The sequence below is a fragment of the Lagopus muta genome, chromosome 2 (assembly GCF_023343835.1).
Source record: "Lagopus muta isolate bLagMut1 chromosome 2, bLagMut1 primary, whole genome shotgun sequence".
NCBI classification, from domain to species: Eukaryota; Metazoa; Chordata; class Aves; order Galliformes; family Phasianidae; genus Lagopus; species Lagopus muta.
This window is the reverse complement of record NC_064434.1, coordinates 5,614,423-5,638,990: the sequence shown is the minus strand read 5'-3', so window position 1 is coordinate 5,638,990 and position 24,568 is coordinate 5,614,423. Positions and strand designations below refer to the sequence as shown.

General features: G+C 52.6%; 1 protein-coding gene across 6 annotated transcripts in view; it reads right to left on the bottom strand.

Annotated features, from left to right (window-relative positions):
• The window catches only part of EFR3B (EFR3 homolog B), a 44,410-nt gene that overhangs the window by 16,911 nt on the left and 2,931 nt on the right, over positions 1-24,568 (bottom strand). The window contains exons 1-5 of one of the 6 annotated variants that reach the window (XM_048937345.1): positions 23,349-23,780; positions 10,940-11,016; positions 9,654-9,781; positions 6,498-6,648; positions 914-1,035 (exon numbers count right to left, since the gene is read on the bottom strand). In XM_048937345.1, the coding sequence (XP_048793302.1) occupies positions 914-1,035; positions 6,498-6,648; positions 9,654-9,781; positions 10,940-11,016; positions 23,349-23,355 (485 nt within the window). In that variant the 5' untranslated portion in view covers positions 23,356-23,780. Of the gene's footprint in view, positions 1-913; positions 1,036-6,497; positions 6,649-9,653; positions 9,782-10,939; positions 11,017-13,236; positions 13,812-20,012; positions 20,032-21,379; positions 21,470-23,348; positions 23,781-24,568 lie in introns of those variants that run through there. The other 5 variants (XM_048937344.1, XM_048937347.1, XM_048937342.1 and 2 more) reach the window with 5 other exon arrangements.

Sequence of the window (24,568 nt, the reverse complement as noted above, 5' to 3'; positions counted from 1 at the left end):
AACATGGAAAATAACAGATCACAGCTGCAGGAGGCATTTTTTGAGTGAATATTGATTCTGCTAATAGTGGGCTTCTTCCCACCATCATCACTCCTTTTGGGACCAGGATCATTTCCTTGCCTCCCACTCTGAGCTCTTTCAATCCGTGGGATGCAGCCCTGCAGCAAAGGTGAAGAATGCTTCAAGATGCAGAGGCAGCTTGGTGATGGGCAGGCTGCAGGTGTTATCTGCCCACATTTTGCCCAAACACAAGAAGTCTGAAGTGTGTTGTGTCCAAGGGCACATTTCCCCTTGTCCTGCCATCGGCAGGAGCAAGCCAATGCCTGAACTGGCATTCAGAGCTGGCCCTGCTGTCAGGATAAAAAATGCAAACCATCTTTTCTCACACACATTTAATGCTGCACACAACAACCCACATAGCACTAGAAGCTGGATACGTGCTGCACTGCATTTTCTATGCCTCTGCTTCATCCTCCCATACAGTCAGCAGGACTTAATGTTTGGAAAATCATCACAGAATAGACCTACTTAACATAGAATGGTCTGGGTTGAAAAGGATTGCAATGATCAACTAGTTTCAACCCCTCTGCTATATGCAGGGTCTCCAACCACCAGACTAGGCTGCTCAGAGCCACATCCAGCCTGGTCTTGAATGCCTCCAGAGAAATAAAGAAGGGTACAGAGACGTGGTCATTTTTAAACGTGAGTGTATACAGCTCTGGATAGTCACTGCACATCACAGCACAAAGTAACTGGTCCTTGCAGCCTGCATCCAACCTGCCACCAAAAGCAGGTGCTTCTCCAGGAAAGACAAAAGCTGGAGACAGAGTGAAAGCCCCCACCCCACTCCAGCATGTCTACAGCATCAACAAGACCAGGGAGGCTGCTGCTGGCATTCACATGTGGCACTCACTTTGTCCGGATCTCCAGGTCATCGTGGCTAGAGTGGCACATCTCACTGAAGCGGGAGACAAAGAAGTCATAGCTGCGGTGGTAAGACGGGGTGTCCTCCTCAATGTTGGCAAACTTCACAAACTGGGAGAGAAGAAACAGAGCATCAGCACAGAGGGCACAACAAAGCCTTAAAATACCTCTCCAAATCTGCAAACATTTGCAGGCTTTGGCAACGTAACACAGGGTCCTGCTGCTGCAGGCTGACGTTGCAGTCAGGGTGACGTTTCCCAAATGCAGCTACAGAGGTGACAGTGGCCCTGAAAATGACAATGAAGAAACCAAGTGTGAGTGAGTCCTTAATAGATCTAGCTTGCAGCACTGGCAACCCAAGGTCCTGTCGCTCCCTTCCAGCTTGGCCATGCCAAGAGGCACAGAGCCTGCCAGAAAAGCCAGCTCACCAACAGACCTGACTTTTGCTTTTCAGCTTTCAAGGAGAAAGTTAAGGAGCAGGAAAGGACAAGTAAGTTTTCAAGCTTTCTTCTGAAGTCAGAAACTTCTTCACAAAGAGATGAGAACAAAGCGTCATACAGAAAGAGGAGACTTTGGTTCATCTAAACACACTGACAGGGGAAAATAAAAAGGGGAAAAATAAATAAAACATCTACAGCACAAGAGTGGCCACAAAATCCACGGCTTGAACACGCAGAGAAAGCATGGATAGAGGCTGTATTCATGCAACAGCAACTGGTGCTGGGAATGGATGAGGTTTACCTTTGGCTTGAGACAAGCACTGTGCCACCAAGTCCTCATGCTTTATCCTCCTGCTTAGAACATGGGCATAAGAAGCTGCTAGCAGAGATCTGAGCAGTAAAATCTGCTGGTTGCTTTTGTGCTCGTGTGCTTCACCCACATCAGCAGGCTGGGAAAGCTGAGGTCACTTACAGAGGCACACAAGGAAGGGAGAGGATTATTGCTGTTTAAGCAATCCTCAACCCACCCCAGCTACTAACAGCAACACCAAGAGAACAATGCCACTGTATTCAAGCTCAGAAGCTGCTCACTAGAAACACTCTCTGCGAGGATAGGAAATCAGCCAAGAAACACAATGGAGCCCCTGGGAAACATCCAAGCTCTGACCCCACATCAGAGGTGGAAGATTCAGCTGCACTCACCTACCTGTCCTCCAAGCAGGATGTCTCCTGCTATAGGAACATGCTCACACTGCACAGAGGACCCCTTCTGCCAGACAGAGATGCCGCATTACAGTGTGGTGTTGATGCCAGTCACTTCCAGAGGCACAGCACAAAGCTCTGCAGTTGCACTGAGCAGTTCCACATCACTGAAGCAGACTGTCCAGGGCAGCACAAAGGCTTTGGGCCAAAGTTTTAGGACTGCTGGGTTCATCCTCCAACTGGGAGGATCTAACTTATCACTAAGGAGTTATCAGTCCACACAGCATCTGCCAGGGTGCTTACCACCATGCCACATAGCATCTCCTTCCTCACTCTGACCCCATGGGCAGGCTTTCCTCTCTTCCTGCTTTCCCCATTTGCTGCTGGACAGTGAGCAAAAGGCCCACTGCTACCTCTGCAGCTGGCAAAGCCAGCTCACCCATCCGAGCATGCCACTTGGCACTGAGGGACAGGCCCTGATCAGCATTCACCCACTGTGCAGGGCTATTAATAACATCAGCTGCAAAGGCTGGCTCTGCATGAGTGAAGGAGATGGATCAGCCCTGCCAGGAACCGTTCCCAGAGCACAGGGACCAGCTCTGACTGATCAACTCCTCTTACTCACCAGAAAAATGCAGGGCTGTTACATAAGAAACCTCTGTACCAGGCAGAGCACAAAGTGTTTTTTTTAGCTCATGGCAACTCCACGTGCAGCCGGAGGCGAGGGCGGGATGCAGAACAAGGAGCAGTAATGGGGCTCCTCATAACAGCTCCTGGGAGGGCAGCCCCAGTTGCCCCATGGCTGAGGAGAGTCAACAAAATAAAGAAAGGAAATGGCACATCTTGGACAGAGGTGCCTGGCAGCATTCCCAGGCAGCTGCCAGGCACAGCGAGCCCCACATGTCTCTGTCCTCAGGGGACAGATGTCTCTGCATGGTGCCACCCTGCCTGGTGACACCACACATGGCGCAGCATTCACATCTGCCAACAACTGCAGGCAGCTGCCCTCTCTGCATCCATTCTCAGCCTAAAGCCTCCGGCAGGGCCAAAGCTTGCAAAAAGCAGCTGAGAACAGAGAGAACTGAGCCTTGATGCCTCCTTGCTCTGCCAGCATCTCCTGACACTTTCAGAACTCTGCCACTTGCTCACAGAGTATTGCATTTTTCTAAGACTTGGCTGCCCTACAAAGGTGCTGTACCATGTGAGAGATGCCCACCCTGGTCCTATTGCCAACCTGTGCCCCATGGCAAAAAGCAGCACCAGACACACAGAAAAGACCCAGGGCTGGCAGGAAAAAAGGCAGCAAACCTTCAGAGATGCTTTCAGCAACAGATTTCACTCAAAGTGTGGCAATGCATCCCAGGTAAAAAGCTGCTCCATGGCTTCGTGACCTATCTGTCGTCAACAGAACAATTGAAAACACTGAAATATAGCACTATATCAGGGGCAGGAGCTCTTACAAAGACAAGCTAAGACAGCCAGGCTTGTTCAGCCCAGAGGAGAGAAGGCTCTGAGGAGACCTCCCTGTTGCCTTCCAGTACTTAAAGGGAGCTTAGAAACAAGAGGAGACTGACTTTTTACAGAGGCAGATAGTGATGTAATAAGGAGGAATGGTTTTAAAGGAGAAGATGGGAGATTTAGGATAGATATCAGGAGGAAATGCTTCATTCAGAGGGTGGTGCTGCCCAGTTGCTGCCCAGAGAAGCTGCGGATGCCCCATCTGGAGGTGCCCAAGGTCAGGCTGGACATAATCCTGGGGAGGCAACCAGCCCATGGAAGTGTTTGGACTGGACAGGCTTTAAGATCCCTTCCAACCCAACTCACTCTATGGTTCTGTGATTCTATTTCTGCTGTGTTTTGAAGGGACGTTGGGCTGGGCTCAGGCTCTCGTGATTGAAGCCAACAAGTTCCAAGTGAAATGCAGCTGTGATGAGCAGGGAGCAAGCATGAGGGAAACATAAGGAGGGCAACTATCCTGGAGATACAAAACAACGGCTGGGAAGGGATAACGCTGCTATCTATAAATATGTCAGACATAAATACATCAGAAGAGGAACATCAAGGAGGGGGAAGAGCTGCTTAAATGAAAGATCAACACTGGTTTGAGGAAAAAAATAAAACATCAATGACATTGAGCTGGAAATTAGATGGTTCCTACCCAAAGCAGGGAGATTGCCCAGCAGCCTCCTAACAAGGATGAGAAAACAAAGTGGATTTAAGCTGCCGTTCCATATGTTCACCCTGGGGATTATATGATGACAGGACACTGGATTTTCACTGCCACCCGCTGCCTCCAGCACTGTGGCTGTGCAGCCCAGGCCCTGGGAATCAGCCCCACACAGCACAGAGCTGCACATCCCTGCAAGGAGCCAGACGTGTCCAAGGAGAGATTTCACGCCGTGAGAATGACTCACTTGGAGCAGGTTTCTATAAACAACCTCCTCCCGCCTTTGCCATCAGCTCCCTTATTGTGAAGCCTGCTTGAGACAGCACCCTCTAATTAAGCACAAGCCTAAGGCGCATTCCTCATTAGGAGATACAGGAAGAAGTGTCTCATTATCGTGACTCATTGCTCTATAAAAGCCCAGAAGGTTTTGATGCCACTTGCCCTCTGAGCACTGCCACACTCCAGAAAAAGAAAGACAAAGCCACTAAACCATCATTCTCAATCTGGACTCCTGGTTACAACATCAGCCACTGACTGCTGACCACAATGGAAACCACACTGAAGAAACTGTTCCTCCTGCTTGAAGATGTTAGTTGGGCTTGGAACCCTGATTCATAAAACAGCTTGGGTTAGAAGGGACTTTAAAGCCCACCCAGCTGCAACCCCCTCCTGCAGGCTGGTTGCTACCCAAAAGTTTAGGCTGCATCCAACATGGCTTTGAGCACTTCCAGGGATGAGGCAACCAAAACCTCTCTGGGCATTGCCAGCACCTCCCCACTTCAGGTGAAAAATTTCCCCCTAACCTCTAATGTAAAATCTCCTCTCTTTAAGTTTAAAACTGAAGCCTCTGCTGGGCATCGTGAAATGGGATGGCGTAGGGGATGAACAAGGAGATACTGCATGCATTTGAAGGACAGGATACTCTCTTAGCAAGAGAACCAGCTGCTTGCCACAGGGCAGGACCCAGGTGGCTCTGGAACATACCAAGGGGCTTGGAGAGCAAGTAGCACCTCTCACATCCCCACAGAACCCAGGTCATGCTTGGGCACAGAGGGATGAGGGCGCTGCTCACAGATCCTGCTCCCATCACGAGGTGCATTCCAAGGTAGACCCTACAGCATATGTGGAGTTTACAGCAGCAGCATGCCAAAATGCTATAGCAAGCTGCTGTAGACAGAAAACAGTTGGTTCCCACCAAGTCATCAGTCCTGCTTCTCCAAGAGCTGGGGATTAATAGGTTTGCTGATAGGCAGCTCACATTGCTTTCAGCTGGGAGCAATTAGCTGCCAGGCAGAAGGGGTTGTGAAAGGTCTCCACTGCCCCTGCCTCAGCAGAGGTATTTATAGCCAAGTGCCTGGAACTGTGCTGGCTCCTGGAGGAGAGGAGCACAGTGGGATGCAGTGCTGCCTGACCAGGAGGTGCTATCAAGTGCTAATAGCATTCCTCTGACTGCCACATACAGCACAAAATGAAAGCTTAGGGCTGAGTTGTCCTTGCATTTCCCAGACACTCAAGAGTCTGCCTAGCCCACCCTCCTGGCCAAAGGACAATCAGCTCCATTTCAGCCTTTAAAAGCAGTGAGAACAGAAGCTGCTTGCATAAGCCAAGCCCCTGTGTGCTGTCAGAGCCCTTAGAAGCCCAGGTGCCAGGTACACCCAGTCCTCCCAGTAAAAGCCAGCAAAAAGCAAGCTGTCTCACTGGCAGAAAGGCAGTGTACTACAGCCAGGGTCAGCACTTTGGAAGCCACAAAGATGTCGTGTCACTCATTCATGCTTCTCTTTTTTCCCCTCATCTGTTAGCTGTGACTGACACACTCCTGGTCTGGCTAAGCCATTTATTGCAAGTTACAGCGCCAATTAAGCCAGCCCTTTTATGAACATGAAGAGCTCCTAAAATCCACAGGGATCACCTCCTAAGTTGGTCTATTGTCTGAAACTGCTGACAGCCCTCCATGTCCTGTAGATTTTTAGGAAAAAATGAATTCAAGAGCAGGAGAGCATGACAGTAGAGATTACAGCCCAGTAATTGGTCCCAAACAGCAAACAGAAGAAATACACAGACAGCACAGCTAAGGGCTCAGACACCTCACAAGTGGCAGGACACACAGAGAGAACATCTTAAACCCTTACCTGAAACCATCCCCCATCCTTTCCCAATGGAGATTCCCACCCCAACAACATTCTGACACAGGGTGACAGGCAATGCATTAAGGCAAAGGACCAGGTTAGCAGGGTGCTGCTAACTTCCCCGGCACGGCTACTCACTGAGTTTGTCCCCAGGATCTGTAGGTTGGGCTTCTCTGACTCCAGCAGCTTTGCCACCATCTTCAGGAAGCTCTCCACAAAGAGATTGATGCTCTGGCAGTGACAGGCCATGAGGAGCTGGTCCAGGGCCTCCATGGCAATGCACACATACCTGGGAGCAGGCAGAAGCCAGGATCATTGCTCAGCAGCAGAATGGACATGGCCCCACAGCCCTCCCTCTTCCTTCCCACTACCAAACCAACCAAGTGCTCACCAGTAAAGTCAGCCTAATGCTAACTTCCTGCCCTGGCAAGGCCAACAGCAAAAAAATCTACATCCTAAATACCCTTGGGAGATTTTTAGACGGAGGTGGATGCTCCCAGTATCCTGCCTTCTATGGAAGACTAAGCTGCCCAAGGACTGGGGCTGACAGCAACATCTTGCATCTCTCCCCCATGGGGGGGGGTCTCTCCTGTAGGTTTCCTTTGCTCTGAACTGGTCTTTTTGCCCTGTGAAGGAGTGCTGGGACAAAATAGGCTATCCAAGCATGGCTATACTTGCATCACTGCAGAAGTTCCTTGGGTGAGCAGTGTTTCCTCCAGCAGAAGTTGGCAATCCATGCCTTACTCCCCATCCTTCCTCCAGGGATAGAGCTTTTGGTCACTCAGTCCTGACTGTGTGTGCTACACAGGGACAAGAGAAGCCCAGAACCAAATCCAAAGAGAGGATGTCCTCATGACAGGTCCCTGCGTCATTCAGGGGGCATTTCTGAGCGTGGCACATTCCTTTTGCCATCCCTCCTGACCAGGCTGAGCTGGTTAAAGCTCACTGCAGACCTCCTTCCAGCAGCTGGCTTCTCTGCAAGCTGTCACAGTGTGTCTTCCAGGCTATTTATTAAATCATTCCTGCCACATTCGTGCCTCTAGAGGAAGTTGGAAAAGCTCATGCCCAGTGATAAATCTCACTCGGGTGCTCATTACAGAGGTGGCGACTGATTACACAGCTATTGTGGAATTTGTCGGGTGTCACTTCATGTTTCCAAGACAAATTGGATTGGCTGTTCAGTGGCTGTGGGGAAGTCTGCTGTTTGCAGGCTGGTCCTGCAGCACTTCCTCATGAACTATGCAGCAGCCTCATGCTATGAGCACACAGACCTTCAGCTATTGGTTGTCCTCTCTGTGCACAAAACCCAGTGAAGGAAACCCTGTGCTGTGAGTAAGCATTTATTCCAGTTAGAGGTTCCCAAACCACATAAAAAGTGATTTCAGTCTCATGGCCTCAGCTCCTCTTGCATGATCTGTGAGGTACCCAAACATATGAGATTGATCCAGTGCCAATACACTCGGCACTTTACAGCTCCTTACCACCTCCCTTCATCTCCATACCTTTGTATCTCAGTGGTTAGAGTCAAGCTCAGACCTCCTGCCACAGCCAAGATAGTAAGAGGTGGCAAGCACAGACTTCTTTGTATCGAGCACAAATTGTCCTTTAACCTCAATTTCATGCTCCAACTCCTTTCCATAGCCAGATCTGCAGCAGCTTCCAGCTTGTGCTGAAGGGTGAAACCTTAAAGCTTAAAGCAGCTCAATGCAGCAAGCTCATGATAGCAGGGCAGGCAGGAGCTGCCCATCAGCCCTGCCTGCACATTGACGGGCAGCTAGAGAGGAAGACAACCCTTTCAAGGGAAAGGATAAGCCCCCAACTTCCAAGTTCCATCAAGACTGATCCCTTTTCCCCGGAAATGGTGAAATCTGGCTTCATTCTTGAGCAGATCCTTTGGTATCTTATGGCATGCAAACCTTCAGGCACCATTACAGCTCTTCTAGACATCGCGAAAATGAGCAGCCTGAATCCATGAAGTTCCTAACCATCTGTCAAACTGGGTTAAAACTGGCCCAGAGGGAAAAAAGGTATGAAGAGATAACAAAAACAACAGCATGAAGCATCAACCTCCCTTCTCAAAGGAAACAAGGCTTCCAAAAGGAAAAAGGGGTACTGGGGAAATAACAGAGTATCCCAAACTGGAAGGGCCCCACAACAACTGTCAAATCCAACTCTGGACTCCACACAGGCTGACCCAGAATTCAATCCATGTTTCTGAGAGCTTCTTGAACTCTGGCAGGCTGCAAACTCAAACACTTTCTCCTTTAGCAACAAAAGGTAATAAGAGGACAACACCCAGCAGGCCTGAAATCAAGGCTATCATCACCTCAAATGCAGAAGACAGGCACCCTGAGCCCAGCTCTGGTGTCTTGCAGGGGACGAGCCCTGCTGCTGACGCTGGTCTATAAATAAAAAGTTTATCCAAACCTATTTCAGGCATTTCAAAGTTAGGCTTTGAAAATTAGCCTGCACTTCAACCCAATTAAATGCCTATATGCACAAGCAGATGGGGATGGAATATATCCCCCCTGCCAAAGCTTGCCATTAGATGTCAAAAGTCTTTGAAAACCTTTCTTTTCCTAACATAGCAAGCAGAGCCTGTTAACTGCAGAACATCAGGCATAGCTTTGAATGTCCTGTCACTCCTGATGACGGGTGATGCATGTGAAGCTTTGAAGGTTTTCCAACTTCAACACTTCTCAGGCAGGCTGCTGGCTTCTCTTCCCTCAGGATAAAAGGCAGGCTGAAGTTCGCACTACAAAGCTGAGCCACGTTTGTCTGCCGTGGCTTTGTTCAGGAGACAACAAGAATCAATCCAGGAGCTATTTCAAAGGGAAGGAGCCCTTCCGTGCTCCCCCAGTGTTTCTAACCAGGGCAGTCAGCTAGTTGCAGGCAGGCACTGCTCTCCCCGTGGTAAACAAAGCAAGGCCTTGCAGGAAGGGAAGATGAAGGGAATAGGGCACAGACAGGACCGCATAAGGTAAGCCAGACAGAGCAAACACAGCAATCTTCATCCAGCCCAATGCATCTCCATCATGTGCTCTCCATCACACTGCCCTAATCCCTAGTCCCACTCTGTAGCTCAACAAGATGTGCATGGGGTACAGCACACCCAAACTTGTCCTGAATAACACCTAGCGAGCCACATACAGAGCCACTCCAACTAGCTGTTTGTCCATTTCTAGTCAGACTTACAGATCTAAAAGAGCCTTCTGAGGGCCAGAAGGATGCTACAGGCTCCTCACCGTGGCCTAGAAGGAATTGGTGTGGCTGAAACAACCTCCCAGCCCTTACCCATATCGGTGCCGGCTCACGTCTCTGATAAGCCGCTCAGAGAGGTAAGCACCGATGCGATCCAGCTTCTCTGGGGCAGACAGGGCGTAGAATGTCAGCTTTTCCATGTTGGTCTTCACCAACCCATCCTAAAAGAAAGCAATGCAGGGTGTCAAAGCCTCACAACCAGAGCAAACAAGCATCAGGAGCATCTTTGCGGCAAACCACGGCAGTGATGTCAGATGCCTGGAACACCCCAGCCACCTCCTTACACTTCTCCATATCTTGTACAGTAGGGAATGCTTATAAGAATTGCATTTGGCCCCAGCTTAGAGCTCTCTGACCTGCTACAGCAGCAAGCAGTGGTGCAAACAACACACCACAAATGTGATGTGAACCACTTTACCAGTGCCCCCACACCACTTGAGGACAGCAGCAGACAGGGACATCAGCACCTCTGGTCTCCTGAGACCAAACAAGCTGCCAGCCCTAATCCCCCTATAGCCTTAGTCTTGCTGTCAGCTTCACAACAAAACAAGCACTCACCACTTTCCTGGGCAATCCCAGCTCCACCGCCCAGTCAGGACACTGCCTTAGCATCCCAGCTGTGAAATGGAGACCAGAGGCCAGATTTGGGATGCTCCAGGAGCAGCTGACAGCCCTTGGACATCCCCCCTGTCTCCTGTTCAGCGAGGCAGCAAGCAAAGCACCAGCCTTCCTGCATCCTAACAGCATAAACAGCTCAAAAAACTCAAAAGCCAGGATGAAGCCTCAGGAGGGCCTCTCTCTTAGAAGCTGCCTTCCTTATCCTGCAAAGAGACTGCAATAAAGTCCAGACCCCATCCACCTGCACTCAGCATCCACACCAGCACATGTGGGAAAGGAAGCCAGCTCACCACAGCATGGAGAGACAGAGGAGACGCTTCTATATTTTCCCCTGATAAACAGTATTTAAAGGAAAATCCATTCCTCCACATGGTCTTATGAAATCAAAGTACTGCCTGCCTCCCAGGAACTATTTCTGGGCAGATCAGAAAATTCTTTACTCAGAGGGTGGTGAAGCCCTGGCACTGCTGCCCAGTGAAGCTGTGGGTGCCCTATCCCTGGAGATGCTCAAGGCCAGGCTGGACAGGGCTTTGGGCAGCCTAATCCAGTGGCTAGCAATCAGCCCACAGCAGGGAGTTACTGCTGGATGATCTCTGATCCAACCATTCTGGCATTCTATGATTTTATGAACCTGAGATGTAGGAGTGTCATAGCCCAGCAAAGCACAGATGCTTTGGAGGGTGAAGCAGCACCTCACTTACCTCCGGGTCCTCGGGGAAGATGTTGTCAACAAGTCTTTTGTAGCGGGGACGCAGGGCACCACAGCAGCCACACACACCTGGAGAGAGGAGGGAGCTGGTCAGTGGGGACAAAATCCTCAGCTCCAGGGCAAAGCCCTGCATGGAGACGACCTTGGTGAAAAACACATGCCTGGATTTGGAGGCACCAAACTGCAACATGTGGAAGAGCACAGGGTACTAAGCTGATGACAAGCCTGAGATTTGCAGCCAAAAAAAAAACAAAAACAAAACTACAGCTGAGAGGGCAGGGAATTGGCTGGTGATCAGCATCATTTATGTAGGACCACAGGTAATCTGCTTTTCTCACCCAAGAAAGTAGCCCCCAGGTATACAGAGTTCCCCTACATCTAGGCCTCTGTATCTCACAAGACTGTGTTCCATGGGTTCTCAGAATGAGAGCCACTCAGACAACGAAACACATCTCATATGATGCCCCCCATGGAGCCAGAAGGGATAACAACAGCACTGAAGAAAGCAAGACATAAGAGGAAGATAGGTTCTCTTCTTTAGGGTTGTGAAAGGAAAATGCGTTTTCCTGTTTGCAACCCCAAAGCTGAGCTGTTGAACACCACCTTCAACTGTCCCCCTGTGTACAAGTCTCTTGGTGCCCCACAGGGACTGAAGGACAGTTGGACAGTTGTGAGCTGTGTGTTGCAGAATGCCACCTTACAACAAGCCCAGCACAGCACTCAGCAGACAGGAACATGTTGAGGTGGAACCACTCAGAACTAGGAGTGCAAGCCAATGGTTATCACAGGCAGCTGAAGTCACCTAGCTGATTTTTATGGGGGTGCCTCAGATGTCACATCAAGAGGAGGCCTTAGCAAGCTCAGGGAAGTGTGAGTAATTCAGGGCAGCTTTTTAGCAACTGCTGCTGACAAGCAAAAGCATGGGGACAAAGGCTCGCAGTGCTGGCAGTGCTCATTTCCTGCAGTGTCCTTACTCGCTCTTCCACCTCTTGCACTCTTCCTGCAAACCCTTCTGTAGCTCCCCACTATCCTGTATTTTATTTCCAAGACCCCATTTCTGCTGCTCTCCCTGCCCTCCTTTCCCTCAGCTGCCTTGGATCGATTGTGCTTTTTTCCCAAAGCACCTTTAATCTGGACTCTTAATAAATTCTCGTTTGCTATTCACACAAACGAGCACATGATGATTTCCCGGATCCTCTTAAGAAATTTCCTTTGCCCAGAATAACAGAGGCAGCATGACAGTACTTGCCTTGCTGGGTTTGTGCCCTATCCTCAAAGGGCACCAGCCCTCCCCACAAATAGCTGGAGAGATCCCCCATAAGCAATCCCATTAGCTGAAAAGCCGGGGTCTCTCCACCCCCTGCAGCCTCATCAGTAATTATCTCATCTCCAGCAATGGGACTTGAGGGTACTTTTCAGGCTGAATGCACATTCCCATCTCCAGCCCTGGGAGGGGAGCAAAGAGCCCAGCCACGTTCCCATCCTGCCACCCTCTTTTGATGAATGAAGCTGAAGAGCAGACACAGCGTGAATCCATCAATAATAATGGCATAATTAAATCTAATGCCTTCCCTCTCACCTCACATGAACTCTTCTTCCAGAAGCACGAGGTTTTACGGCCTCACCTAGGGACAGAGCAGCAGCAGCAGGAGGATGAGCACGGCTTGGGTGAGGAAGGCAGGCACCCTGCTGCTCCAAAGCTATGCTGGGACACTGGTGGGCAGATCCCACCACAGCTCTACCAGGTGAGGCTCTCTGATATCTAATAAAAGGGCTGAGCTCACTGAGGCCAGGCAATGAAAGGGTCTCTACTCTATTTGCATTAAACCAAGAGAAACTTTTCTGGCCCAAATCTCTGCCTTGGCAGTTTTGACCCAGACAAATACAAACACAGTCAGCGAAACCCTAAATCTTTAAGAAACCAGAAGAAAAACAGTGTATAACTTGAAGAAAGCAGAATGTTCCCCCCACCCACCCACCCTGAGTGCTCTGCAGAGAGCAAAAACCTCAAGTCCTAACACCATCCCTGAAATCAACTCAGTGCTTGTCCCACACAGGATGCTTCCAGACCTTCACAGCACCAAAACCTAATGCATGGCAAGAAAAAACTCCCCACCCCCCAAGCTACCACCACAGATTTTGTCCAGCATCCAGCTCAACAGCCCCACAGCCCCACTGGAGCAAGGCAAAGAAAGATGACACTGATGGTGTCATCAGCAGCTGAGAAATACATCCCAGAACCCCACGGAGAGGAGAAGAGAGGATGGAGAGGAGAAGAAGGGACGGTACCTGCTCCAGCCACGTGCAGCATCTCCCAGGAGCAGGCAGGGCCGGCGGCGCAGAGCTGCAGAGCGGGGCTGAGCACCCAGCTACTCAAAGCCATCACAGCCAAAGCAAAGCGGGGGGCCTGGGGTGCTGCTCTGGTCCTCGCAGAGCTGCAGCAGCAGCATCGCTGCAGGGGATGCTCAGCCGAGCGGGAGCAGCCGTTTAAATAAATAAAGGAGCTTTCAGCGCGGCTGCTGAGTCACCGAGGCGGCTCCGATGGCAGCTGGGAACAGCGCTGGCTTTGCTTTTGCCGTGCCCGCGTCTGCAGCGGTACGTGGTGGTAGATGGAGAGCCGGGCATGGCAGAGATTTAGATTTAGAGGGATGACGGGGTGCTGGGGGTCAGCATGCCAAGGTCCCTTAGCCCGAAGATCTCATTCGGCACTCTGCCTTATTAGCACTGCCAGCAAACGAGCATCACGGGCAGCGCTATCAAGCGGGAGGCTCAGCAGTTCGGAGCTGACCCCATAAAAGCATCTGTGGATGTGACAGACACGAGCACAGACCCGCACAGTGCCTGAAGTTCTCCTCCTGCCGGCAGCCTGCAGCTGTGAAAAGCAAGGCCGCAGGTTTTCTTCAAGAACAGGTAAATGGAGGCAGGGAGAAACGAGATGTCACACTCCCCGTGGGGAGGGAATAAGGAGGGAAACCCATAAGTATCAGCCCCGGGTCTCCTACAGACATGCCAGCAATGCTGTGCGCACAACATCATGTGTGTCACCTTTGTCTCACACCCCAGAGTCATTTCTGGGGCTCTTCATTGCCACTCTCAGTCTCAGCAGGTGCCATCTGCTTCTGTCACTGGGGGGCAAAGTGAGCCAAGAGGGCTTTTTGTTTTGATAGCTCAGCTCCAAGCAAGTCAGTCTAATTGGGAATAATTACAGTATTTCAGCTGCAGAGATCGTGGCTTGTAAGCACAGCCCCCATTTAGCTGCTCTCATGCTAGCACGCACCCCGAGGCTCTCAGTTAAACCCCTTTCCAGGACGGGGTTCACTGGTTCCAGCTGTAAGTGGGGTGTTTGGGGTGGCACAGCAGCCAGATGGGGTTGGGACACAGGCCCAGTTCAGTCCCATACAGACCACAACTCTCCCACCATGCTCCCACCTTTCCTCATTCATCCCCTCCCCTCTTCCCATTTTAACATCATGTCGGCAATAAACAATGCTGGAAAATATCACGGTCATGTTATTTGAGGCAGGGAATTTACTTAATAAGGGCACTCCATCTGATTGCAAATATATCTTAATTAAATCAAGCAAAATCCCTCATTAAATCTAACATGCCATGAAGGTCGCTCTCTCAACTCCAAGCAGAAACACTGGCCCTAAAGCAGGGGCTAACCATCAGCCCAGTGCCATTTCTCCCCGAGCCATGTGCCAAAACAGACACCTTTTCCTAATCTGTTTAGCAAAATCTCATTTACCTGGCCAATGTCTCCTTCATATCTAGCATCTGACTCCGTGGCAAGTCTGCCTGCAGCAAGGGATGCTTGAGAAATGTCACCGAGCAATATTCACACTGTCCCAGACAGCGTTTGGCCCTGCTCTCCATCCACCGCAGTGCAGGCAGAGGGATGGAGCTGGGAGCTGCAGGTCAGGGGAAAGCAAGAAAGAGTGATGTGAGCAGACAGAAGGAGCAAAGTGCCACAACGGGTGCTGGTGGGTAAGGACAGCACCACATTGTCAGGGCAAAGCCCAGTGCCATGAATGAGTGCAGCAGGAAGCTCTCCCAAGGGAAAGGCTCTCTCTGGCGTTCCTCTGAGCTTCTGTCACCAATTCAAGCAGCAGGAAAACAACACTAAAAATCCAGCTCCTGCGCCAGCAGGCCCTCATCTGCCTCTGCACCCAGTCAGAGCCAGGGCAGGTCCTGATGTAAATCAGCACAGGGCTGGCAGAGCTGTAGAGTAAGCCAGTAAATCTCTCTCTAATCACATTTAAGAGAGCCAAACACACCAGGCACTGATTAGAACCATAGCCCCATGTCCTTGTGGATCCCAGTGCTGGGAATGGGGAGAGGAGAGCAAGGCTGGAGCACTGGGCTCTGCCTGGCTGTGCCCTGGTGCTAAACTAGGACAGGAGCTTTGCCACCAGTCCGAACAACTGGATCCAGCCCAGAACAAAGGAGAGCTGTTGGGAGAGAGCAGCCATGATATCATGGTAGTGATAGGACAAGGTGGAATGGTCTTAAACTGAGACAGGGGAGGTTTAGGTAGGATCTTAGGAGGAAGTTTTTCCCCCAGAGGGTGGTGAGGCACTGGAACAGGTTGCCCAAGGAGGCTGTGGATGCCCCATCCCTGCAGGCATTCAAGGCCAGGCTGGATGTGGCTCTGGGCAGCCTGGGCTGCTGGTTGGTGACCTGCACACAGCAGGGGGTTGGAACTGGATGAGCATCGTGGTCCTTTTCAATCCAGGCCATTCTATGATTCTATGAGGAGACAAGGGAGCTGTCTGCTACATTTAGTGGAGGAAGCAGAGCTGGGGAGAGGGCCATAATCAGTTGCTCCCTCAGCTCTGTTACTTGGAGCAATGTCTTGATGTTAATTAACTACTCCTGACCTCACCAAATGGTTTGAGATGCATGGCTGCCGCTTGCTCCCTTTCTCTCTTCATTAATTGCTGTTCGCCCAAGTGTCCTTTGATGAGAGCCAGGATCTACAAAGGCTGTGTTTGAAAAGAAGACACCAAATCTGTGAGCAGACAGTTTTGGAGACAGTACAGAAGACCCAAACCTCCAACTACGGCAAGAACCAGCACAGGCTGCAGGGAGACACATCTCTAGACGCTGACACAAAGGGATTGTGAAGCGTCTCAAAGCACTGATAGCCAAAGCAGAGCAGTGACACGCGGGACTGGCGAGCCAAGGCTGCCGCTGCCAGGCCATCTCTCTCATTTCTCTGAGCAGGATGGACAGGGGCACGTCAGTACAACAAATGCTCTCCCAGACATCGCCCGCAGCCCGCTCTGAGCCGTCGGTGCAAATCCTTTTAGCTCAGCAATTAAATTTGCAGTTTCCCCTTGGCACACAGCTCCACACGGCACTCCTTTCTCGCCTCCACCAACGCAGGCAGGCTTTGTGGGGCAGACAGTGTGGCCCTGCGGGGACAACATGTCACTGTGTTGGTGTGGTGACCCTGCATGGGAACTGCTTCTGAGGCCAAATCCACGCTGGCTGTGGTGCTGGCACGGCTGAAACACACCTAGATTTGCCCAAGGTGCTGCCTGCAATCTCCCTGTTTCTAAAGAAATGAGAGACAGAGTGGGAACACACACAGGATTCTCAGGGTCGTGTCCCAGAGCACCCAAAGCCACTACTGCACCTATTGGATCTCAAAAAAAGTCAGCAGCAAACAACTTTATCAAGGTATTCGGGCATCAAATGCAGCTTTAACAACTCCACGGTGAGCGGTGGGACATAAATCAGCCCCACTGCCAGCTTACACCAGTGATGGATTTGCCCATCCATTATTCACACCTCACCGCCCAGCTGAGCCTGCCAGTCCAACACTGCAGCACGAGCACAAAGCTTCAGCAGTGGACAGATTAATTAATATTTCACAGCGGTGATTAGACTCAGGCATTCAGATCGCACCAACCCCTTCTACACGCAGGGGAAACCACCCATTAAGGGCAGAACTCCGTGCTTGGGAAGCTTGCTTTATGTACCTGGCATGAGGGCAACCCAGCTTGGAGGGGAGGAGGAGAGTTAAGCGCATTAATGGGTGGCTGGTTTCATTATACAATACGTGGGGGAGGAAAGAGCTTAAATAGCAGGAAATCTCACTCCAACTCTGGCCTCAGAGAGCAGCAGCACAGCTCCTCGATGCGAGACGTTTGCTGGGTGTTGTGGGGACACAGTGCTCTTGGTCCAGGCCCCGTAAGCAGGGAAGTGCTGACAGAGGCAGCCCTCAGTGACCTCTGTAAACTGCTGAATTAAGAGCCAGGTTCATTTTGTGAGCCACATGCAGCAGAATGGCCAAGGAATCTAAAAAGCTTGCAAGTTTGAAAGGTCTTTAAAGAAAAGAAAAATATATATATTTGTGCATGTTTAACAGAAAAAGAAAGAAAGAAAACAACACCACATTAAGGATCTTAGTGAGACACTGCCCACCCTTGTTGCTGTGGTTCCCTATTTTCTCATGATATGCTAAATCAAAGCCCACAGCTAGTTTTAGGTTTTGGCAGAAAACATAACCAAACACCCTCATTTCCAGAGAGGGAAGTGTGATCAAGCAACCCTGGCCACACTCTCTTTTCATCCTTTCTGGGTTGTTTGCAGCCTCCGTGGAGAGGGAGCAACCTGCAATGGAACTGCCACGCTGCAAAGAGCTCAGCATCCCTGGATCCCTGGAAGTGCACTTGCTTGTGCAGTTACTGATTGTGCAACTGATTAAGAAAGCCCTTAAGCTGTCAGGCTTGATGAGCTTCAAAGTGAGCAATGCCAGCTCTGGGCCTGGCACAATCTCCTCTTAGACAGAGGAGTCCCCACCTTCACTGCAGGTGTCAAACTCTGCTGGATGGGATGTAGCAATGCCATCCAGAAGTAAAGCACGGGACTCAACCACAGCTTAGCATACAGGAGCGGAAGCGGAGTGGCTTGGGAAAGCCCCTAGCATTGCCGACACCACAAACATCCCCTTTTCTGAATTAATTTGCGGATCATTTAGTTAAAAAGCACAGGGAAAAAGAAAAAAAAAAAAGGCTTAATTGCATTTCACATTCCCCTGCTGAGCCATCCAGTCCCACCGAGCACTGTTCATTTAGTGCAAAACCCATCCGATCGCGTGGCTGCTGCTGCTGGCTGTGACTCAGTGGCACGCTGGCAGCTCCAGACAGCTCACAGGGACCTTGCTGCTGCCCACCTCCGGCAACACCTCCTCCCAGGGTAGTCGAAAAGCCTCATTTCCCCTGCTCTGGCTGCTGCTGAAAAAAGGGAACCTTCTCTATTTCCAGCTCCACCAGCGTGGGAGGAGACAGCTCGTGCCGCCGACCAGAACGCACAGGGAGGGAAGCGTGGCAGAAACAAACCACGGCGAGAGGCTGCAGGGCCGGTCTGGATACGGGTCACAAGGCTGCACCAACACTCTGTGTGCGTGCTCTGGCCCCACAGCTGCCAAATATAGCGGGGAATGGCCAAGCCCTGCTGGGAACCACCCATGGAAATGTTAACTCTGTCCCATCTCCAAAGCTCTGTTGTTCCCCCCTCTCGCCCTCTGCATCCACAACCCTGTTCTCGGAGGGCTTTTGGCTTACATTGCCTTTTGTACATGGTTCCAAATTAAACTCCTGCCTCTTGGAGATGCGGTGCTCAGCACAGAAAGCTCTGCACTTCCCCTGCAGCCGGGGCCATTGTGCAGCCCCAGAGCACGGGGCAACAGGGTTCATTTACCTGCCAAAGCCCACCAGCAGAGCTCCAGCTCCTGCACTGTGAAATAAGCTCAGAAGCTAATCCCCAAGCACGGCTCAGTACAGCGTGCTCCCACCAGAGACAGTTTGGGCCATAGAAATGCACTCTCAGTTAGCATGACATCAGCCACCCAAGCTGGGTCTGGTACAGTTGGGGTCAAAGCATGGCTCTCTCATTTTCACCAGAGGCTGTGAAAGGAAACCAAAGTGGGCAGAAAGTAGGCATGGTTCCGCAGCAGCTTGTGCACACAGATGATAGCTCTGTGCAGGGTGCCAGCACTGCGGGATCAGAGGGAACATGCAGGGAGGAGGGTGGCACGTGCTTCCAGTGCTGCCCCTCCACACACCTCTCAGGGAGGCATGCAGGTCCCCCTGCAATGGAGCAATTCTCCTGCACTGCTTTGTTCTGCCTACAGAGAAAAAACTATCCCCAGTTACCCATCTAATCCTTCCCACAGGCCAAGAGACAGTTAAAAGAGAGATTAAAAAGATACCAATAATCCTGTGCATTCCTAATGCACCTTTCATCCGAAGTATCCCACAGAGCTTTCCAGCTTCTGGATGTTTTCCAAGACTGCAAGCCGCTGCCGGGGAAGGGACCAGCCTGGCGTTTGTCCTCAGATTCACATTCAGGTCCCCACAGGGACTCTCTGCCCTTCCTCACTCTGCACACATCCTGGAAGGAAACGCCTGCTATTCTGGAGCGAGGGCTTCCCCGAGATGCCAGCGGAGGTGCAACCTGAGGGCACGGAGCCGTGGTCTGGTGTGGGCTGCTGCATGGGGTCACTTCCCCATGGCGTCCAAGGGACAAGCAGAGCATGTCACACCCCTCAAGTGGATCACTAAAGGGGCTGGCAGGGCTCCTGGCGAACGCAGCTTCCATCTCAAATGCTGCAGCCATCCCTTGGCAGACAGATGGGCTCTGCTGTAGGGCACAGGGGCTGCATCCCCGGGGCACACAGCTACCGTCACTGCGAGCTGCCATCAACGAGAAGAAGAGGGAAGCAACCCTCTTGTTTTGCGGGTGGAAAAATACCAGCTGGGAGACCTGAATGACTCAACGGAGGCCACAGAGGAGTCAGCACAGTGGCAAGGAGGGGAAGAAAGGAAAGGAAACCAGGCATCCCGCCCCAGGCCTCCCTTCCCCCGGGCCCGCTAGGTTGAAATTTGCCAAGCCCCCAGGCTCTGCTCCTTTCCCTGCAGGAGACGGGTGCAGCGTCCCAATGCATCTCAGGATCTCCCCACATTGTGCTCACCCCAGATCAAGCACTCCATTATGCAGTGGGGCAGCATCCTGTCCACCCACCTCCCTCCTGCCCCAACTGATTGAGCACTCACCCCTGGCACCGCAGCTCCTTGCAGAGATGAGGCTCAGCCAGCAGCGACCCCAGTGAGCAGAGAGATGCAGGGAATGGGGTTCCCACCTCTGTCTGCAGTGCTCACCCTGCGCTGACTGCCCAAAAAGGATGCTCAGGCAGCAGGGAGCAAGGATTTAAGAGCCGGCTGCCACCCAGCCTCCCCCCTCTCCAGCCTTTCCCAAAAGCTCCCAGCAGCTTAGCGCAGCCTTGGGCGGGGGGGAGGATGGCCAGCTGCTCTGCCAGCTGCTCCCCATTACGCCTGGTATTGCCCCAGTGTGGGATGCAGGACACCACAAGTCTGTGCCATGCTGCAGGGTGAGAACAGTGACAACATCGGGGACATCAAGTTACAAGCACCCCAGGGTGCGTGGGCTTATGTAGGACTGAGGTCTGCGCTACATCAGGACCTTGGTACCATGCAGGGTGCTCATATATAGAACCAAGACCTCTCCTTATCTGGGGCAGGAATGTGTGACCCTTTCCAGGTAGCCACATGGAGCTGAAGACCCCTATAGAGCACCCCAGGCTTCCCTACCCCAAGGACTGGGTGCTTCCCCAGCAATGTGGGGGTCATTCACAACAAAAAGAAGCAAGATCCTCTCTGGGCTGGGGAGCAGGTGACCCCAGAGCCTGGGCTGGTGGGGTGGCTAATGAGGAGGAAGAGGTTAACAGATTCCCATTCTACCCATCCAGGAATAGGGCAATACCCCAGTGATAAAAGGAGGTACACAGCTCCTTAAGGGATCTTAGCGTCCCAACCCCAAAGAGGGGCCACCTCCCAGTATCCAGGGGGATGCATAGCCCTGCAGAAGACCAAAGTCCTCTCCCCTAGCCCCAAAGAGGGGTCACTTCCAAGAACTGAGGAGATGCACAGATCTGTATAGAACCAAGGTCCCCCCAAAACCAAACAGGATTCAACCCCCACTACCTGAGAGGTGTAAAAAGACCACGGTCTCCCAGATAAGGCTCAACCCCCAGCATGCACACAGCTCTTTCCAAAATGGAGTGATCCCCCCCCCCCCCCCCCCCGTCCCAAAGAAGAGATGCTCCCAGTAACTCCGGGGTGCACAGCCCTATAAGAGACCGAGGTGCATCCATCCCAGCGGGATACACCCCCAATAACCAGGAGATGCCCAGGACCAAAGCCTCACAAATGCCAAAAAGGGAACAACCCGCAATAAACAGGGGGTGCACAGCTCTACTTAGGGCCGAGATCCCCCCAACCCAGATCGGGCCCTGGGGCCACAAAGCCCAACCCCGGGTGGGGAAGGTTGAACCTCAAATCTCCGGCAATCCGGAGGGGTGCACGCACAGCCCCAGCCCGGCCGGGCTCCGGGGGTAACTCACCGTACATGGCTCAGCCCGGCTCGGCTCGGCGCGGCTGAAAGCGGCGGTGCCCGGCCTGGCTCTGCTGGCCGGGGGCGGCACCGGGGGGCGGCACCGCAGAAGGGGCTCCTCCCGCAGGCACGGCGGCAGCGCCCGCCCTCGGCACGGCTCGGCGCTGCTCGACTCGGTACGGAGCCCGCAGGATGCCTGGGGGCTCGGCGCCGAACGGCCCTGGTCCCGTTGTGTCCCCTCTGTCCGCAATGCAGCGCCCGCATGCTGCCCCACGCCCTTCGCAGCACTGAAGCAACGCAGCGATTCCTGTTGCCAATGGGGAAACTGAGGCAGTGAGCAGTGGCAGGAGGGTACCTGCACTGCTGATGGCCCCATGTGATGCCATAGGCATCAGGGCCTGGACACAGCTCTCGGTACATGAGCAACGATCAGCCCCCATGCTTCATCCCCTGCGCAGAGCCTGCAAGCACTGCTCTCATCTCCCAAATCCCACAGCTCCCATCCAGCACCCCAAAATGGGAGCACAGTGTCCTGGTGCTCCAATGCATGGCACAGCATGGCACCACAGGATGCAACACAGCGCTGCAGAGCACTGCAGCCTAGAGGCACAGCACAGCGTGGCACGGCACCAGCTTTCCTCCTTTACCTTTATCCCACCCATACAGACCCATTCTGTCTCTCTTCCCCGCTGGTAAGTTCAACATCAGAGTCCCCACACGCTTCCTACGACCATTCCACATCCACAGAGTGAATCCCACGCACTTGCAAGACAGATCCATCCGTAGATACTGAACCCTTGTGTCAAAGCTTGTCACAAGCACAAGTAACCCATAAAGATGCTGCCCTGGGCCTTGGCTGGAGCTGAGGCAAGGCTCGAGGTGACAGCACCTGGCCAAGGAGAGCCGGGGACCTGGAAGGTGCTGCCAGCAGGCAGCCACACATCTCCCCCCTCCCTGAGCCCTCGCTGAATCTCTTCCCACACAGCAAAGCCTCCAAGCTCGCTAATTAGGCAATAGCTGGTGCCTCATCATCCTACTTGCAGGGAAATTATGTTTTAATTAAAACATTTTGAGAGTTAATCTGTGTTGCTGATTCCCTGGGTGGTGGAGCAGCTACACACACAGCCCTGGGGACTGGGGGGCTTTCACAGGGGACGTGGTGGGCTGTCACACCAAGGGACGGGGGCTCTTGAGTGTCTCTGGTCAGCTCAGAGCAAATCAAAAGTCTCAGAGTAAAACGTGATATGAGGACAGAGCCTGAACCAGATGTGGTGAAGCTCTCCATCCCAGAAACCTTTCACTCGATCACGATTTGTTGCGAGGTGACCAGCTTGCTGCAAAGGAACGTGGGGGTCGAAACAGCGCTACAGGGAACAAGCACAACACATTACTCACCCTATCCTATTTTCTGAAGCTCTTGTGAGATTGTTCTCCTTCAGCAGCAGCTGCCATTGCTGAGAGTCCCACCTCTGAGCCTGTCCTGCCCCCAAGCTGCTCATTCCTTCCAAGAGTCCATGCCCACAGTGGGAGCAATGTGCACCAGCCAGCCCCCGTGCCTCAAATCCTGGCCAAAGCTGAGTCCAGGTCAGCCCAGGGGACAAGGGAGAATCGAAATGCTGCACATCTCTCCTTTGAGGCCTTCCTGGCTGAGAAGGGGCTGTGCTCCCCATTTCAGGGACCTGATAGCAGTCCCCACTCGGCTGCCTGACCCAAGTCCCATCACCATCACAAGCCCCAGGGTCCCCTCAGCTCTGCCCTATGCATACAGGGCTGGCTGGTGTGAACCCCCAAATTTGTCACTACTGGAAAAGCCCTGCACAACTTCTGCACTCATAGTAAAGATATGAGCAAGCTTACCCAAAGCCCAGGTGGAATCCAGGCTGCCTCCAGCACATTCCTCCTCCTCATTTATGGCGCAAAACAAGGACAGAGAAGAGTTAAACCCTCCCCACCAAAGCACCACCACCGTCAGCCCCTACCTGTCATTGCCACGCTGGGTCGTGCCACGACTGGGACCTCAGTGCACTCCAGCCTTGCCCAGAGGGATCCAAACACGTCTCTCCACGTGGCACAACCACTGCCCCTGCTCCCAGGAGCTGGTCAGTCTTTTTCCTTTCCACCAGCTGTCAGGCAAGAGGGGATGCCAAATTGTTTGAGGTCCAGGATGCTCTTAGGACAGGTGGCTTTGTCCCCACCTTGGGCTCAGAAATGCCGTGCACAGCTCAGCACGGTGTGCAGGGTGGACACGTGAGACTGAGCTGCCCCAAGCCCCAGGGACCTGCGTGGGGGTAGCCCAGAGGGGAGGAGGCTGGCAGGCACAGGGGGAAGGCAGTGAGCCGAAGGCAGTTGAAGCAACCGCGGTCATGCCGGGAGGACAGCAGGGAGCTGCTCGCCCCGGGCACTTCCTTTGTCAGGCACGTCCGTCCCTGGTCCGTCTACTCCCTCCTTCCTCCTGCAGCTGTTTCCATGGACACAGAGCTGCTGCAGCAGCCGCAGCGGGATCTCCGGCACCGAGCCGTGCATCCTTTCACCAGCCATGAGCCCAGAGCAGAGCCAGGCCCCAGGCACACATGCTGGCTGTCCGTAGCTGCTGCTGCAGCCTTGGGGTGTTTGCACCAGATCTTGCTCCCCCACGCCTGCTCTGCTGCCATCGCTTGCTGCACAGCTCACACAACACCCAGGGACGGGCTGCTCTCATGCCCTGGCAGTTCTCATGTCCAACACACCATTCCTCGCACATCTCCGCGGCACTTCTGGCACGAAGATCAGTTTTGTGCACACGTGTGGTGCAGGAAGGACAAGGATGCTGCCACGGCGCCAGGCAGAGCGAGTGAGGCCACCCTCAGCAGCAGACAGAGAAGGATCTCTGCCAAAAAGGCAGCTGATGCCCTCCCTCCAGCTGCACAGGGACCGTGTGGGTGTCTCTGCTGGGAGCACTGGTGTTTCCAGCGTGGCAGTTCAGGATGCTGCAGCTCTAGAAGGTGTTGCAGGTCACCTGAGCCTGAGCCACCTCTCCTTGATGCTTTGGGCCAATCTGGATCTAGCTCCAGCCAATGGGACTGCCACTGCAGTGCAGCAAATCAGCTCCCTGCACACTTTCAGGGAGTCCCTGTGCTTGCTTGATGGTCCCCAGGACTGTCATCAGCACAACTTTACACGGACACTTCAGCCACTAAATGCAGCTGATTGATGGTGACCA